General features: G+C 40.6%; 1 protein-coding gene across 1 annotated transcript in view; it reads right to left on the bottom strand.

The window, feature by feature from the left end:
* The window catches only part of LOC111959574 (pre-mRNA-splicing factor CWC22 homolog), a 69835-nt gene that overhangs the window by 34776 nt on the left and 15580 nt on the right, over window positions 1-19479 (bottom strand). The window contains exons 12-14 of the mRNA XM_023981225.2: window positions 17430-17492; window positions 16986-17084; window positions 15901-15985 (exon numbers count right to left, since the gene is read on the bottom strand). Of these exons, the coding sequence (XP_023836993.1) occupies window positions 15901-15985; window positions 16986-17084; window positions 17430-17492 (247 nt within the window). The remainder of the gene's footprint in view (window positions 1-15900; window positions 15986-16985; window positions 17085-17429; window positions 17493-19479) is intronic.

The following is a 19479-nucleotide window of genomic DNA, read 5'->3' as shown; positions in this document are numbered from 1 at the left end:
CACCATGGAGTTCTCGATCTTCTATTGTTGCGCACCTATGCAATATGACAGTATAAAACATCTGTGGTGGACACCCACGGACTTCATTTTAATTCAGCAATTTCTCTTCTATAGCTGCAAAACTGCTGACACAGACCGACACACTGCTGAGACGCGGTTGATCCACAACGTCTGGACCAAAATTCACAATAACTGATCACTGACCGTGTCGTCCTCGATGTATGGTATAGCATGGCATTGCAAAAGCCAGGGTTGTGGGTTCGATTCCCACGGGGAGAACGAGAACGAATGAAAATGTATGCAGTCACTGGATAAGTGTCTGCTAATGACTCAAATGTAAATGTTTTTTTTTTTACCATGACTAGAGCAGGGAATTCTGATTGGGCGGTGTTAAAACAGAGATTGGATAATCCCAGGCAGTGACTGTTATGTATCCTTATTCAATACATGTGACTATCCCATTTACGAAGGAAGATTTGTAGAAACTCGTTTGGAAGCCGACACTGATGTGTGTAATTAGCAGAAGGATATGCATACTATACTTGTCATATTCATGTTTCTGTAGAAGAAAGAGGAGCGCGCAAGGCCTAATGTTATTTTCCTGTGGTTACTTATCAGTGTGTTTCTAAAGCTTAGCCCCTAATATTCTCCTGGTTCGGTGAGTTCTTTCATTTATAGTTATGTTCCCTTTTTCTCCACGCAGACGGGACGAACGTTATAACCTATCGCTCAGCACGAGTATAGTGACTTTTGTTATCTGTCTCATTGTCATTTCGATCTCCTGGAAAGTAGTGCTGTTTTCTATGTACTCCTCGTGGTATCGGATTTGGTTATAAATTGTTAAACATTTGTAGATATCTTTTGTTCGATTGATATACGTACACAATTCATGTGTTTAATTTGAGTTTGTCTGATGCTTTAAGCACACTGTTTGATTAAATAATTAAAACAAACTGACTCAAGAGTGAGCCAGAGATCGAGATGGTCTAACCAAAATAAAAATTAAAAAAACTTTACGATCCTCCTCCTCCTGCTGGCCTTTGCAGATTCTGCAGTTACGCTTCTGAAGTTGTGGTAATTGGCAATTTATCTTACCATTTCCTATGATTTGCGGGCCACTGTGATTTTCATATGCACGTTTTCGTGGAACAGTTTTATTTCATTTTTAACAGTCTTCTGAAAATCATTGTCTGTGGTTAATCTACATTCTATCTAAATGAAAATTATACAAATCTAAAAGTAGCTTATTGCCAACCATGTTAAAATAGACTACACAAACAAATAAGCTTACAATTGGCTCATTCATCCCCCCTCCTGTCCCTTGTAACTATTCCCCAGGCCATTGCTGTAAATGAGAATGTGTTGTCAGTCAACTTATCTTGTAAAATATAACGGTTAAATAAAAATAAATAAAAACACTGCAGCTTGCAGGTAGAAATTATCCTGATAAAAATAAATATCCTATAAATCACATAGGCCATGTGTAGCCAGTCTACAACCAACTTGATAATATTTTTATCAACTATCAACTGGGTCAGCCCAAAACTAGTGCTAGCAATCTTGCAACATAATATAAAATACTCTTGAGAAATACATTTTTTCACATTCATGCCAAGTGGTTATCGAAAGGAAGAGAGCTGGAAATATTTCTCAAATATATTGAGTAACTATTGTCATTCTCAATAGATTCTAAAACAATACTTTGTTTACTTGCTGTTTGAGGTGAAGAAAAAAATACTTTGAGAAGCTCCACAGATCATCAGTGGTGGTGAGTTAAGACAATCTGAAATACTAACAGACATCCCCAAATGGCCACATTTCTAGGCCTACATTTGCATGCAGGCCAGGTAGCCTTGGCCTACTTCTGAACTCAGCAGAAAAAGAAACGTCCTCTGACTGTCAACTACGTTTATTTTCAGCAAACTTAACATGTGTAAATATTTGCATGAACATAACAAGATTCAACAACTGAGACATAAACTGAACAAGTTCCACAGACATGTGACTAACAGAAATTGAATAATGTGTCCTTGAACAAAGGGGGGGGGTTAAAATCAAAATGAACAGTCAGTATCTGGTGTGGCCACCAGCCTCATTAAATACTGCGGTGCATCTCCTCCTCATGGACTGCACCAGATTTGCCAGTTCTTGCTGTGAGATGTTACCCCACTCGTCCACCAAGGCACCTGCAAGTTCCCAGACATTTCTGGGGGGAATGGCCCTAGCCCTCACCCTCCGATCCAACAGGTCCCAGACGTGCTCAATGGGATTGAGATTCGGGCTCTTCGCTGGCCATGGCAGCACACTGACATTCCTGTCTTGCAGGAAATCACGCACAGAACGAGTAGTATGGCTGGTGGCATTGTCATGCTGGAGGGTCATGTCAAGATGAGCCTGCAGGAAGAGTACCACATGAGGGCGGAGGATGTCTTCCCTGTAACGCACAGCGTTGAGATTGCCTGCAATGACAACAAGCTCAGTCCGATGATGTGGCCCAGACCATGACGGACCCTCCACCTCCAAATCGATCCCGCTCCAGAGTACAGGCCTCGGTGTAACGCTCATTCCTTTGACGATAAACGCGAATCCGACCATCACCCCTGGTGAGACAAAACCGCGACTCGTCAGTGAAGAGCACTTTTTGCCAGTCCTGTCTGGTCCAGCGACGGTGGGTTTGTGCCCATAGGCGATGTTGTTGCCGATAATGTCTGGTGAGGACCTGCCTTACAACAGGCCTACAAGCCCTCAGTCCAGCCTCTCTCAGCCTATTGCGGACAGACTGAGCAATGATGCAGGGATTGTGCATTCCTAGTGTAACTCGGGCTGTTGTTGTTGCCATCCTGTACCTGTCCCGCAGGTGTGATGTTCGGATGTATTGATCCTGTGCAGGTGTTGTTACATCTGGTCTGCCACTGCGAGGACGATCAGCTGTCCGTCCTGTCTTGTCTCCCTGTTGCGCTGTCTTAGGCGTCTCACAGTAGGGACATTGCAATTTATTGCCCTGGCCACATCTGCAGTCCTCATGCCTCTTTGCAGCATGCCCAAAGCATGTTCACGGAGATGAGCAGGGACCCTGGGCATCTTTCTTTTGCTGTTTTTCAGAGTCAGTAGAAAGGCCTCTTTAGTTTCCTAAGTTTTCATAACTGTGACCTTAATTTTCTACCGTCTGTAAGCTGTTAGTGTCTTAACGCCCATTCCACAGGTGCATGTTCATTAATTGTTTATGGTTCATTGAACAAGCTATTTGGATTTATACGAATTATCTTTGAAAGACAGGGTCCTGAAAAAGGGGCATTTCTTTTTTTGCTGAGTTTATATCCTTACTCAACATTGGCAGGAGCGATCTAAAAAAAAATATGAAAAAAGTGACCAAACTCGTAAATGGAATGAAATAAACCAAAACTTGTTTCAAACAAATGTAGCATAGGTTGTGTGCTCTGCAACAAAAAGTAGGGTTGTCCCCGACTAAACGACAGAGTCGTCCTTTTCTTTCGACCAATCGATTGGTAAAAAATATTTGTACTTATTTTTCCATACAGACACACCCTGTGTTTGAATAAAACCGACCACATATGCACAGAGCTTGTCTGATGCTTTAAGCACACTGTTTGATTAAATACACACAAATGACTACAGAAAAAACTGACAGCAAGTGCCTGTGTGACTGGCGGATGTGGTCTAACTCTCCTCCTTACTGCAGCGAAAAGGCAAGTGTTTATTGCACTGTCCGTGCTGAAGCATCATTTCAGCCATTTAGTTTCTTACTCGTTTCTGACTGAAAAGTTCTGTTACCGAAATCGCTAATTTGTTTACAAAAAACATCCCCTATTCCCTCAACCCTATAGCCTATCATAATCACATCAATAAATTGGTTATAACAATATCTGAACAAAGTAATGTTAACAGCAAAATGGATGAAGAGGACGTGAAATAGAAAACCGAAAAGGTGAAATAGAAAACCGTTGCTCAGGAGGGAAAGGGGAAGTCAGATCTGTGGAAGACATTTGACTTAGTTGTGGAAACTACTAGAGATCAAGAAAAAGGATGGTATATGAGCAAGCATTGTGTGAGTATTGTGTGTGTCAAACAGTTGCTGTTAGACTACAATATTATAATTTTCTCTGACCATTTTGAACAGTGTAAACACTAAATATATAAGTGTACCAGAGAGTCTGTTCTAACGAAAAAATGATATAAAGCCTTTATTATAGACTCAAAACAGTTGCATGCATTCGTGAATTGAGATATATTTATTGTTCAGGCTAATTAATCAAAGCTCCCTTTGTTATTTAATTAAAAAAATTAAATGCTTGATTGCATTTCAAAGCATGAATGTCTCATATGCTGTGTGATAGCATAAACTAATGAATGATTGGTTGATACAGTAGCTTATATATTGAAATATGCCTAAGTTACGGTATTAATACTAAACAGGATGCGCTCCTAAGCCTACAGCTCAATGGTCGTTATACAAGGCTGCTATACAAAGCCTACTAATGATAACATGACTTATAATAATAATAATAATAATGCTGTTCATAATAATAAGAATTGTAATAATGAATGTCCTTGAGTGGCCCAGCCAGAGCCCGGACTTGAACCCGATCGAATATCTCTGGAGACCTGAAAACATTTTTCTCAAAACACAGGGATGTCGATACACACAGGACTAGTATTATCAGAGGACCTTTGAGTTCGCCAAAAAACTATTGGTTATTGTGGCTGGAATTGTTACTCTCCTGCCATGTACAAATGAAAGATATGGCAGATTCGGACGGGACTAAAATGACATGTGGGGTTTTGTACTTGTGCACATAATTACATTACCCGATCATCCCCAGTAAAACTAATCCGTCCAAATAGGGTTTAAGGCAAGGGCTGTTACCACGCCTCTCCTGCTACGGCCTCCATTGCATTGTTCTCAATCTCATTATGCTGGCAAATTTTGCTATTATGCACATAGCAACAGACGCCAATTCTAAGGCGCACTGAAAAATATTTCAGAACCGTGGACAGCGACCATATCCAAAGTAGGAGAAAGCGCATGTTCTAAAATCGTATATGTATTAGTGTTGCACCATTATTTTCACATAATATAACCATATACAATTTCAATATCACATCTTAGAATGATGGACTGTGCCATCCCTGTGGCCTCCGCAATGGATTAATCCACTGAGACAGGCGCTAATCAGACCAGTGTCTTGTGCACCATGGAAAAAATATATAATTCCGACTGCTCGGTCGACCAACCACCTACTAACCAAACAAACGGCCAGTCGACTAAATGGGGTCAGCCTTAAAACAAAGTGTCCAATCTGACAATGACCAAATAACCAAATATTGTAGATGAGAAATTATGGTAATTAATGTTACATGTAGGCTACTACTGGTGACATATACAACTGAAGTCGGAAGTTTACATAAACTTAGGTTGGAGTCATGAAAACTCGTTTTTCAACCGCTCCACAAATGTCTTGTTAACAAACTTTAGTTTTGGCAAGTCGGTTAGGACACCTACTTTCTGCATGACACAAGTAATTTTTCCAACAATTGTTTACAGACAGATTATTTCACTTACAATTCACTGAATCACAATTGTAGTGGGTCAGAAGTTCACATACACTAAGTTGACCTTTAAACAGCTTGGAAAATTCCAGAAAATGATGTCATGGCTTTAGCAGCTTCTAATAGGCTAATTGACAACATTTGAGTCAATTGGAGGTGTACCCGTGGATGTATTTCAAGGCCTACCTTCAAACTCAGTGCCTCTTTGCTTGACATCAGGGAAAAATCTAAAGAAAATTAGCCAAGACCTTGAAATACATTGTAGACCTCCATAAGTCTGGTTCATCCTTGGGAGCAATTTCCAAATGCCTGAAGGTACCACGTTCATCTGTACAAACAATAGTACGCAAGTATAAACACCATGGGACCACGCAGCCGTCATACCGCTCAGGAAGGAGACACGTTCTGTGTCCTACAGATGAACGTACTTTGGTGTGAAAAGTGCACATCAATTCCAGAACAGCAAAGGACCTTGTGAAGATGCTGGAGGAAACAGGTACAAAAGTATCTATATCCACAGTAAAACGAGTCCTATATCAACATAACCTGAAGGGCCGCTCAGCAAGGAAGAAGCCACTGCTCCAAAAGATCGTACTTTTTGGAGAAATATCCTCTGGTCTGATGAAACAAAAATAGAACTGTTTGGCCATAATGACCATCGTTATGTTTGGAGGGAAAAGGGGGAGGCTTGCAAGCCGAAGAACACCATCCCAACCGTGAAGCATGGGGGTGGCAGCATCATGTTGTGGGGGTGCTTTGCTGCAGGAGGGTCTGATGCACTTCACAAAATAGATGGCATCATTAGGACGGAAAACTATGTCGATATATTCAAGACATCAGTCAGGAAGTTAAAGCTTGGTCGCAAATGGGTCTTCCAAATGAACAATGACCCCAAGCATACTTCCAAAGTTGTGGCAAAATGGCTTAAAGACAACAAAGTCAAGGTATTGGAGTGGCCATCACGAAACCCTGACCTCCATCCTATAGAACATTTGTGGGCAGAACTGAAAAAGCATGTGCGAGCAAGGAGCCCTACAAACCTGGCTCAGTTACACCAGCTCTGTCAGGAGGAATGGGCTAAAATTCACCCAACTTATTGTGGGAAGCTACCCAAAACGTTTGACCCAAGGTAAACATTTTTAAGGAAATGCTACCAAATACTAATTGAGTGTATGTAAACTTCTGACCCTCTGGGAATGTGATGAAAGAAATAAAAGCTGAAATAAATCATTCTCTCTACTATTATTCTGACATTTCACATTCTTAAATAAAGTGGTGATCCTAACTGACCTAAGACAGAGAATTTTTACTAGGATTAAATGTCAGGAATTGTGAAAAACTGAGTTAAAATGCATTTGGCTAAGGTGTATGTAAACTTCAACTGTAGCACCAGTCAAAAGTTGACACACCTACTCATTCAAGGGTTTTTCTTTATTTTTACATTTTAGAATGATAGTGACGGCATCAAAACTATGAAATAACAGATATGGAATCATGTAGTAACCAAAAAAGGGTTAAACAAACCAAAATATATTTTAGATTCTTCAAAGTAGCCACCCTTTGCCTTGATGACAGTTTTGCACACTCTTCGCATTCTCTCAACCAGCTTCGTGACGTAGTCACCTAGAATGCATTTCAATTAACTTCTTTGGGATAGGGGGCAGCATTTTCACTTTTGGATTAATAGCGCGCCCAGAGTGAACTGCATCCTACTCAGTCCCAGATGCTAATATAGAAAACACTCTGAAGTTTCTAAAACTGTTTGAATGATGGGAAATCTGAGGTTTGTAGTTTTTGAACTCAGTCCCTATCGAATTCACAGTGGGATATGGGTTATTTAGCACTTCCTAAGGCTTCCACTAGATGTCAACCGTCTTCAGAACGTGGTTTCAGGCTTCTCATGTGAAGGGGGGCCGGATGGGAGCTGTTTGACTAAGGGGTCTGCCACAGACAATGGAATTCTCCGGTTGGAACATTATTGAACATTTATGATAAAAACATCCTAAATATTGATTCTATACTTAGTTTGACAAGTTTCTTCGACCTGTAATATAACTTTTTGAACTTTTCGTCCGACTGGACCTGAACGCGCTTTTGGATTTGTATACCAAACGCCCTAACAAAAGAAGCTATTTGACATAATGTCCATCATTTATGTCCATTTATCGAACAAAACAAACATTTATTGTGGAACTGCGATTCCTGGGAGTGCATTCTGATGAAGATCAAAGGTAAGTGAATATTTAGAATGCTATTATGACTAATGTTGACTGCGCAACATGGCGGATATTTATTTTGGCTGGTTTGGGCTCTGAGCGCCGTTCTCAGATTATGTTTTTTCCGTAAAGTGTTTTTGAAATCTGACACAATGGTTGCATTAACTTCTTATGGCTGCAGGGGCAGTATTGAGTAGCTTGGATGAAAGGTGCCCAGAGGTGCCCAGAGTAAACGGCCTGCTCCTCAGTCCCAGTTGCTAATATATGCATATTATTATTAGTATTGGATAGAAAACACTCTGAAGTTTCTAAAACTGTTTGAATTATGTCTGTGAGTATAACAGACCTCATATGGCAGGCAAAAACCTGAGATGAAATCCAAACAGGAAGTGGGAAATCTGAGGTTGGTCGATTTTCAACCCAGCCCCTATTGAATACACAGTGGGATATGGGTTATGTTGCACTTCCTAAGGCTTCCACTAGATGTCAACCGTCTTCAGAAACTTGTTTGACAAGTTTCTACGGACAGTAACGGAACATTTTGACATTTCGTCTGCAACTAGGGAACGCACTTCATGACTTTGGATTTGTTTACCAAACGTGCTAACAAAAGTAGCTCTTTGGACATAAATTATGGACATTATCGAACTAAATCAAACATTTAATGTGGAACTGGGATTCCTGAGAGTGCATTCTGATGAAGATCATCAAAGGTAAGTGAATATTTATAATGCTATTTCTGACTTCTGTTGACTACCCAATATGGCGGATATCTTTTGGCTACTTTGTTGTCTGAAAGCTGTACTCAGATTATTGCATGGTTTGCTTTTTCCGTAAAGTTTTTTTAAAATCTGACACAGCGGTTGCATTAAGGAGAAGTGTATATATATTTCCATGTTCTAACAATTGTATTTTCATCGACATTTATAATGAGTATTTCTGTAAAATGATGTGGCTCTCTGCAATATCACCGGATGTTTTTGGAACTAGTGAATTAACGCGCCAATGTATACTGAGTTTTTAAAAATATAAATATGCACTTTATCGAACAAAACATATATGTATTGTGTAACATGAAGTCCTATGAGTGTCATCTGATGAAGATTCATTTTATCTCTATTTGTGCTTTTTGTGACTCCTCTCTATGGCTGGAAAAATGGCAGAATTTTTCTGTGACTTGGCGGTGACCTAACATAATCGTTTGTGTTTTTTTCGCTGTAAAGCCTATTTGAAATCGGACACTTTGGTGGGATTAACAACAAGATTACCTTTAAAATGGTATGTATGTTTGAGGAATTTTAATTATGAGATTTCTGTTGTTTGAATTTGGCGCCCTGCACTTTCACTGGCTGTTATCATATCAATCCCGTTAATGGGATTGCAGACATAAGAATTTTTAAGGAGAAGTGTATCTAAAGTTCCATGCATAACACTTGAATTTACATCAACATTTATAATGAGTATTTCTGTGAATTCATGTGGCTCTCTGCAAAATCATAGCATATTTTTGAACTACTGAACATAACACACCAATGTAAAATGAGATTTTTGGATTGAAATATGCACTTTATCGAACAAAACATACATGTATTGTATAACATGAAGTCCTACGAGTGTCATCTGATGAAGATCATCAAAGGTTAGTGATTAATTTTATCTCTATTTGTGCTTTTTGTGACTCCTCTCTTTGGCAGGAAAAATGGCTGGGTTTTTCCTGTGACTTGGTGGTGACCTAACATAATCGTTTGTGGAGCTTTCGCTGTAAAGCATTTTTGAAATCAGACAATGTGGCTGGATTAAAGAGAATTCTATCTTTAAAATGGTGCCTAATACTTGTATGTGTGAGAAATTTGATTTATGATATTTCTGTTGATTTGTATTTGGCGCCCTGCAATTTCATTGGCTGTTGGCGAGGGGTTCCGCTAGACAGGTTAACAGGTGTGCCTTGTTAAAAGTTAATTTGTTGAAATTCTTTCCCTCTTAATGCATTTTAGACAATCAGTTGTGTTGTGACAAGGTAGGGTTGGTATACAGAAGATAACCCTATTTGGTAAAAGACCAAGTCCATATTATGGCAAGAACAGCTCAAATAAGCAAAGAGAAACGACAGTCAATCAATACTTTAAGATATGAAGGTCAGTCAATGCGAAACATTTCAAGAACTTTGAAAGTTTCTTCAAGTGCAGTCGCAAAAACCATCAAGCGCTATGACGGAAACTGGCTCTCATGAGGACTGCCACAGGAAAGGAAGACCCTGAGTTACCTCTGCTGCAGAGGATAAGTTCATTAGTTATCTGCACCTCAGATTGCAGCCCAAATAAATGCTTCACAGAGTTCAAGTAACCGACACATCTCAACATCAACTGTTCAGAGGAGACGGCGTGAATCAGGCCTTCATGGTCAAATTGCTGCAAAGAAACCACTACTACAGGACACAAATAAGAAGAGACTTGCTTGGGCCAAAACAAGCAATGGACATTAGACCAGTAGAAATCTGTCCTTTGGTCTGATGAGTCCAAATATGAGATTTTTGGTTCCAATCGCCGTGTCTTTGTGAGACGCAGAGTAGGTGAATGGATGATCTCTGCATGTGTGGTTCCCACCGTGAAGCATGGAGGTCGTGTGATGGTATGGGGGTGCTTTGCTGATGACACTGTCAGTGATTTATTCAAGGCACATTTAACCAACAGCATTCTGCAGTGATACACCATCCCATCTGGTTTGCGCTTAGTGGGACTATCATTTGTTTTTCAACAGAACAATGACCCAACACACTTCCAGGCTGTGTAAGGGCTATTTGATTAAGAAGGAGAGTGATGGAGTGCTGCATCAGATGACCTGGCCTCCACAATCACCCGACCTCAACCCAATTAAGATGGCTTGGGATGAGTTGGACCGCAGACTGAAGGAAAAGCAGCCAACAAGTTCTCAGCATATGTGGGAACTCCTTCAAGACGGTTGGAAAAGCATTCCAGGTGAAGCTGATTGAGAGAATGCCAAGAGTGTGCAAAGCTGTCATCAATGCAAAGGGTGGCTACTTTGAAGAATCTAAAATATTATTCTAATTTGTTTTATAGAATCATGTAGGAACCAAAGATATGTATGTGTTATGTCATAGTTTTGATGTCTTCACTATTATTCTACAATGTAGAAAATAGTAAAAATAAAGAAAAGGTGTGTTTAAACTTTTGACTGGTACTGTATGTAATGGGGAATTGATAGACTACCAATCAGAGGGCAAACAATTCACACAATGAAGTTATGAAACAATGAATGCGCACGAAATGGCGGGAGTGCGCATTCTGGAGACGTGCCTTGTGCATCTTAGCCACAATCCCAATATTCTTGGACAGTGGCAACTCCGTGGCCTCCTCAATGGATTATTCCACTGAGACAGGCCCAAATGACTGGTGTCTCGAGTGCCATGATAAAAAATGATATATTTTGCACTGCTCGACTAAAAAAAATCTTGGTCAACCAACAGCCTATCCAACCCCACTACAGACCCAAACCCAGCTCATCCAAGCCCAGTTGTAAGGGGCTGGCCTTGCTACACATTCACCATAGTTGCTTGAACCGTGCTGTAAAGGCCAATATGAAAGGAAAATAACCAAGCCGGCCCAGTTCGATTCAGGTCAGCACAATAATGTGAAAAGGCTAAGGAGGCGGACCACATCTCTACCACAGCCTTTCAGATTGAGTACGGTCTGGGTGTTTTCTGTCTCCTCTCTGGGGTCCTGCTAATCTTTTAATTACAGACTATCACAATAAAACAGACAGGCCGGTCAATGGAAACAACTTGAGTAGAATGGAAAATAATGGGAAATGTGACACAAACAACTAGGCTAAGTCAAACAACTAACCTTCAATAGAAGGACTGACAGATACGCCAAATGTTTACGTCAAAATGCTATGCAAACATGCTAATGCTATGCAGTATGCAAACATGTAATACAAATAGGCCTACACTGTGTACATACATAAGATACATACAAATACTCTGGCTATGACTATTGGTGGCCTGAAGACATTCTTTCAGAAACAAGATTCAAAATCGACTGCACACATGCATAACCGCTTATCTAAAAGGGTTTAAAAGAGAAGAGCTTTCAGCATCATTAACATCTGACTGGTCCCTGAACGGCCGCGAGGCAGACTGTCTGATAGACAAGTGAATGGCTCTGTAGTACCTTCCTTCCACCTACCTACTTCATCTGACAGTAAGTGAATGGTTATCTGCTCTGTGCTCTCCTTCCTACAACTTACACCAGCTGGAAAAAGACCAGCTCAGCTTTAGAGAAGAACAATGTAGGCAGAAAAGCCCACAACGGTTACTGTTCTCTTTGCACTCTATGACCAGGGTTCATTCATTAGGCAGCAAATGGAAGCAACTGTGAAGGACTACCTGGACCAATGTTGTTACGATCAGGGACGCAAACTTGTGAGGGCCAAAAAAGGTGACACTTTTTTTTGCACTGAAACATGCAAGAAAAAAAATCCCTGCTAGGGGGAAATGCAGGTTAACTAATTAAACAAAGAAAATGATCTATATGATCAGTCTCTGTGTGTAAAATAAAAAGTTGTTAATGTAACCTAATGTGAACCTAATGTTATTTGCTGCCTAGACTTTACTGCAAATGACACTCTTGAGAAAAAACATTACACTAAAATTGCAGTTAGCCATGACAGCCTTTATAATAGAGCGCTTGTGACCACACACACATCTAAATATTGCACTTGGGAAAAACACATCTTAAAAGAAGAAATCGAATGAAACAAACAGGCATTCTATTTTTGCTCCATTATAGTGGCCACCGTAGTAGACATCGATCAAGTGCACATGACTACATGTGTGCAAAAAAAACATTGACTGAGTAAAACATTTTATAATCCCCGCTCACTCACACACGTGTTACTGTCAAATTCAACACAACAAAAGCAATATCTTTGGCCTACACTGCACAGTACTACATTGTACACTTTCTGCCTGTGGACATCTGTTCTACAATGTGCCAGCAGAGCATGATTCCGTTTGTTGGCATAACTGATCTCTTTCAGGCAGAGTACACCTAGCATACTCATTTTCATCCACTGTATTTAAAAAGTGAAAAAGAGGGAAAGTGTGTGGTGTTCCTTTCACCTCTATAGTGGCATCCAGCTTAAGCCAGGCCCAGCTCCAGCTAGAGTACACATGATCCCTGAATCCACTTGTTTAACAAGCAACGCCTCATTTTCACCTAATTCTCTCATTCTGGAAATTAACCACATTCTGTAGAGGGAAAACATTAGTTAACAGATAGTGGTTAGATAGTTAACATTTCACAGATTGCCAGGGTCCGGGAAGCAACTAACACGTTATAACTTGAGGAACGCAAGGAGTCGTTAATACTATTGCGAATTGGTTAGGTTATGAATGTTAGCTCATCTGATGTTGTAACGTTAACGTAAACTCACCCCATTCCGTACAAATGTGCGCAACCACAACATTCAAATGAGACTACAAAGAAAACTAATGGAACTGTAGCGACTGTGTTGACTTCAAAATCGGGGGTGTGAACTAGGTTTCTATTCAAGCGTTGATCGACATGGTAATGGCTCTATAGYATTGGAGAAAAGTTGAAAAAACKGACCCKCYGTTAYWTYKTGACGTGTCATGTCGTAAYSTACAGSAYGCATAAAGCAACTATTTCTGTCTTACAATCTCTCTCCACCAGGTGTAGCACTTCTCTCATCGTTTAAAAACAAGAAATGGACAGTGACGGGGGTAAGGGGGGATACCTAGTCATTTTTTGCGCCATCATTGCATGCGATCATCATTCTCAAAGCCGCTGTTTACTTCTAAGATCACTTTAGCACCGCCCTAAAACAGGATTTAAATTCGACACAAACCTTCAAATAGGTATGTAATGACACATTATATAAACTCTTTATAGTGTTTTATTTACATTTTTGAGGCGATAAGGTGATAAGTTGGACAGATCAAGTGGGGGAAAAAAGCAATTTTCCTACAACTTCTCACTATCACGCATTAGTTTCGCTTCCCCACCCGCCATTTTTAAAAAGAGACGACGGGGCTCATTGCCTGCTTGAATTATGCAGAAACTGGCAGCGTTTAAGTCATGTAATTGATTATGTTGGAAAGGGGAGAAATTGTGCTTTACAATGGTATTGACATTACAATTGATCTGGAAGTATTACGTTTTTGGGGTGCTAAAATAAGGGCAATTGTACGGACCAAGGCGATGTACGAGTTTACGTTAGCTGTGTGACATTATTAGCCAGCTAATTCTCATAAACTCAATAATTTGATCAGATAAATTGGCTAATGTTGCTCAATATTTCTCTGGCTAGCTAACAGAGAATTCCATCCAATTAGCAAGCTTCTTAACAATGCTAACAATACTTGTTCCACCACACTTTCTCCCTCACCTCAAACTTTCCAAATGCCAGTTGTTTCGGTTACAGCTCATGAAGTATGCTTCATCAACTTCTCACCCCCAACTCCGTGGTCAGGCTTCTCACCTAACGTTACCTCTTCGTTATCTTTCAGGGGACGCGCTGCTGTAACTGGCAAGCTGCCTTTCCGGTCTTTCCAGAGCGCGCGCTGATGCTGTAACTACTAAATTGGTTCTCTTCTCTCGTTCAACATTCAACAGAATATGCTGCGCTGCATTCTGTTGTTATGTGAACGATTGGCTGAACCTTGGATACAGCCAGTATTGCTCCAAACGCGCATCACTCGCTTACTACAGCCAGTAGTGATCCAAAGCCCCCTCCTTTCCGAAACGTTTCTCATCGGATCTATACGAAGCACGCATGTCACCTATTTTGGATTCAAAACGGCGAATTTCTCCACGAAAGGTGACTAGTTTGCATCCCTGTACGATGTACTCTAATAACCCAGCCATGCACGCCGCTACACCAGGGCTAGGAAGGGATATAGCCCCGTCACAAATCTGCGTATCCCCAGTTAAGCCCCCTAAAGCATTTTAGTATTTATTTTTATTTTTAAACAAAGAAATATGTACAAGTTAATAACAAGCCATTCTGTTCCCAATCTGATTCCTGGCTGCGTGCTCGTGCCGGGCGTGTACCCTGGGAAAATACGTCTTAGCATGTGAGACGTTTTTGTCATTGCCTTGTGGTCACTTCTATTAGGCTTATAGCGATTTTGTTGAATATTCTTTGGCCAAATTCAATTAAAAACTACATTTAAATATAATGTGCTGTGTGCCATATCTGCTTTTATTGAAAAAACGAGAACTTCCGTATAACTCTGAAGTCATGAAAATCGACAATTTTCTTAGCACCCCCCACGTATTGATCAAGCTTGCCCTTAGCCCCGGGAGACAAAAACATCCTGGCGCCGTGCCTGAACCCAGCGCAACTAGAGATAAACCTCCCAAAATGATGATGAAACTAAAGCATGGTGCATTCTGATCGTAGACTTCACCTCAGCTGCTGTGCATTAATTAATACTTCACCACCTGCTGCAGCCCCCCTACGGGCTCACACACAAATAGCGTTTGCTGGCCCAGAGTACTTAGCAGCTCTGAACGTAATTTGCGAAAAACCGTGTGCACCAATTTTACATGTAGAATTGCATGAAAAATGTCGGCAGTCATACGTCTACAACGGGTGGTCCCTGAAACACAGTGCGCTGAACGATCGTCCGAAGATGCAAGATCCACATTCGGTGCGCTCTGCGCGAGCCTTAACAGCAATTCTATTCTATCTAGAGTCAATAAAACCTAGATTATTCCCCCCTCCCCATTTTTTCACCCATTTAAAACATTTGATGTCAATGAATGTGTGCAAATCAAACTTTCATGAAACTAGGGGGGGGGGGGGCGTTCTTAATAAAAATACAGCTTTAAATAAACTGCATCCTTCTACACTCTTCTCTATCTGCAGTGGACATGGAGGGATGTTCAGCCATCTGGTTAGGGTTTTATTTGAGCCCTGAGGAAAAGTCTACTACTGCCCCATTTCTGTTGAATACATCCCTGAATTTGGGCACGTTCCCGTTCTGTTGGCATTAGCAGCTCTAGTTTACTTTTCTTGACAGAAAAACAGCATTCAGGCAGCGCGGACACACACACAGTATAGTACCCACCTTGACTGGATGGCGAGATAGATGGTGCGGCGAAATGCGACCAGGTTGACTTCCGTCTGGTCGAAGATGGTGACTTTCTCTGCTTCTATAAAAGGAAAACAATCAATAGTTGGAGGGGTTGTATTCATTGTTGCACCATCACGAGTTTGTCATAATATCCGTCTCCAAACAGAGGTCAGTCAGTCTGTCTCACTTACTCTTTACAGAGAGTTATTTAAACTCTTCTTAAATTGTTAGTGAAGGAAGAATGCTGAGCAGATTAGCAATGAACAATGTGGTTCTGTGGCATGGTGCTACTAGCCCACAGAGATGACAGACATGGCTCTTGGGTAGTTCAAAATGTTGATTGGGGACCTCCTTGAAGCGAAATGTGAATATTTTTCTTGAAAATGTGTATTATATTGTATTTTACATTGTAAATTGTGTATATGCAGAGCTCCCTTGTAAAAGAGACCGTGGTCTCAATGGAGACTCCCTTTGAAAATAAAGGTCAAATAAACAAACTGAAAAAGACTGCACTCACTGTAGTAGAAGTCACTTTGAATAAGTGTCTGCTACGTGGCATATCATATTTTATTGAAACTGTGGGGTCACACAAGTCTATAGAGTAGGAGTACTTTATGGATGTAGTGCAGAAGTGTTCTGACAGGTTGTCTAGAAGGGGAGCAGAGCAGTCAGACCACTCCTTCCTTCCTAATGGTCTTGGTATGTGGTGCATTTCCTTTGCAGTCCTGAGCCGCTGGGGATGAGATTTCTGGGACAGATAACCTCTGGGACCAATGAGGACAGCCAAGGCCGAGGCCACCAACACTGTCCCCAAGTGCTCCCCCCCTCAGTTAGGACACAGAATACCTACTGCAACATCAGTGAAAAGTTACATGTAGCCTAATCTATACCTTTTCAGGTGTGTTCAGGTGTCTGTCTGTTTACTGTTGTTTGTTTCTTATTTCGATTCTATGTGACTTGTGATCTGTGGAAAGAACTGGCTCATGAGGGATATGCCTAATAAGCGTAATCAATGGCATCAATCAATCAGTCACTGTCACTATCAAGAGTCACATGGACCCTAGTACATGCATATATACCATCTCCGCCCTCTTCCCCCTCTTTTTCTCCATCATCTTCATCATCGTCACTTCCATCCACGTCTTCTCCAGAGTCACTGCTGCCCTCATCCAGGATCTCTGAGGGGAAAAGACAGGTAAATGGTATACTGTACCTTTAAAACAATAACTTCCTTACACATTTTTCTTCCAAAACAACGAACTGAAATGTCTCCCAATATGTTAACACAATATGTTAACAATGTCATTGTGACAGTATAATGCAATTCAATTGGTTTTGGTAATACAAAATGACTACTCTATGGTAGCTGCAACACTAGCTAGGTAGCAGCATGGCTCCACAACCACTTATCCATTACACTTTACACAGCATTCATTTCAACGGTATACTGTAATAAGAATGGCCTTATTGCTTCACCTTAAGGCATTTAATTGGCAGTGTGATCCCTCAAACTATCAACTCACCCTTCTTAATTGCTTTGTACTTCTCCTCGTTCTCCAAGAAGTCTGGATCCATCTTAAAGACATCTGCAAGATGGACAGAAGCATTGTTTTTAATAGCAACCATTAGTTCGCAATTAGTACATTTCAGAGCAATTAAAGTTATTGCAAATGAGACGCAATCAGAAGTAATAACCCATAAAAAACAGAAGCACTGTATTAAGATGCAATTCATTATAGGGCTTAATGTGACAATTGCTTTCCTCCCCTCTTGCCCCCTGAAGGGATGCTTGTATAGATTTTCAATTAGGAAAGGTTTGTCTGTGCTGAAGCTACAGAAAATATGCTTATTCTGTTGAATTGTACAAACATAAATAAATAGCGAAACAGAGGCATAGTTTTAATGTCAGTATGGAAATGTAACCCTCTATTATGAGACCGAGGGAGAGAGAGAGGCTGAGAGAGAGAGCAAGAAAGAAAGATGGACAGAGATGGATATTGAAAGAGCGACCGAGCGAAACAGAGACTGTGTCCAAATATCCATACATGAGTCCTAAACAGTAGACCGTTTGAGTATGCGGAAAAAATAGAGTATACTTTAAATGCCCAGATGTCATTTCAGCTATTAGATATTGGGATGCACAACCAAAATCATTGAATAGCGGGAAACCACGCAATCACGCATTCTCAGTATGCGAAAATAGAATGTTTAATAATAGTATGTGACATTTCTAAAATCGAGTATGGTTTAAATGCCAGGATGTTATACTCATTTTGGCTTTTCATCTAGTAGAATTCAATGCACAATTTTCAACAATGCATTGGAAAAGGTGGGCTGCGAGTGACAGGCCAACAAAACTAGACTTCTTAATTGGGAAGATGTCCGAAGCCCTGTTCTCTTGGCCTTCATCAGAGCTTTTAAACTGAATATTAAACCACCTTTTGATTTGTGAATGTGTCGGCACAGGGGACTCAGGATGTGGCAGGGTTATTGATGTCATGTTAATCAGGACTTTTAACATATGGATTGTTTTAGAATTGTAGTCAAGGCTACCTATGTAATTTATGAATCAAGCCTAAGCAGTCATTCTGATCTCTTTCCCAATGATCAGTGCTTTAATTTATTTTGTTGCTGTCCAGCAGTTCTGAATTTGCGATGCACCCATCCAAGTTTTTCTGTGCAATAGTCTTATGATTTGAACATTTGAAAGTTTTGGTGTGTGTACTAGGCTATTTGATTTAATTTATCTATGTTATAGCACTTTGGTTTTACTAATAAATATGTTGAAATGGAACCAAATGATCTTTACCAGTCTTCAGTCCTTTTTTAAATAGGATAGATGGTCGAATGTGATAGTCTGCCTATATCCAGCTTCGAGAGAGAGGTCAAGAAAGATAGAGACTGACTGTGATTTCTCTCTTCTAAGAGAACATTATTCAACACTGGGACATCTACAGAGAGACTGATAAGGGAGGAAACCCCCAGCTAAATCTGTATAATAAGCCCCAACCCTTAGGGACCTAAAGGACAGCAGGTGAATTTTCTTTCTCCCCTGGCAATGAACGATCATGCTGAACACTCAAATTATCACAGTTAAGGCTCAATCTCAGTTGCTTAAAAATATGTTATCTCCTTGTCTCCTCGCATTCATTTGCACTGATTTGCACTCATCAATAGGGTGGATTTTATCTGGTCAGTACAGGCAAGGACAGATTTTCAGACAGTGGAGAAAGAGCAAGAATATTCAAGTGATGCTCCAAAGGTTTTGTATCATTTCAGATAGAAGATTTGAAAGTAGTGCTCACGAGCCAAAATGGGTCCCCAAATTTGTTGTTCTTGTGCAATTTGTATAATACACTACATGACCAAAGTATGTGGACACCTGCTCATCGAACATCTAATTCCAAAATCATAGGCATTAATATGGAGTTGGTCCCCCTTTTGCTGATATAACAGCCTCCACTCTTCTGGGAAAGCTTTTCCACTAGATGTTGCAACATTGCTGAGGGGACTTGCTTTCCTTTCAGCCACAAGAGTGAGGACGGGCACTGCACTGATGTTGGGCGATTAGGT

This window comes from Salvelinus sp. IW2-2015, linkage group LG36 (genome assembly GCF_002910315.2).
Source record: "Salvelinus sp. IW2-2015 linkage group LG36, ASM291031v2, whole genome shotgun sequence".
Taxonomy (NCBI): Eukaryota; Metazoa; Chordata; class Actinopteri; order Salmoniformes; family Salmonidae; genus Salvelinus; species Salvelinus sp. IW2-2015.
The sequence above is the reverse complement of the archived record's forward strand: the minus strand, read 5'-3'. Positions and strand labels throughout refer to the sequence as shown.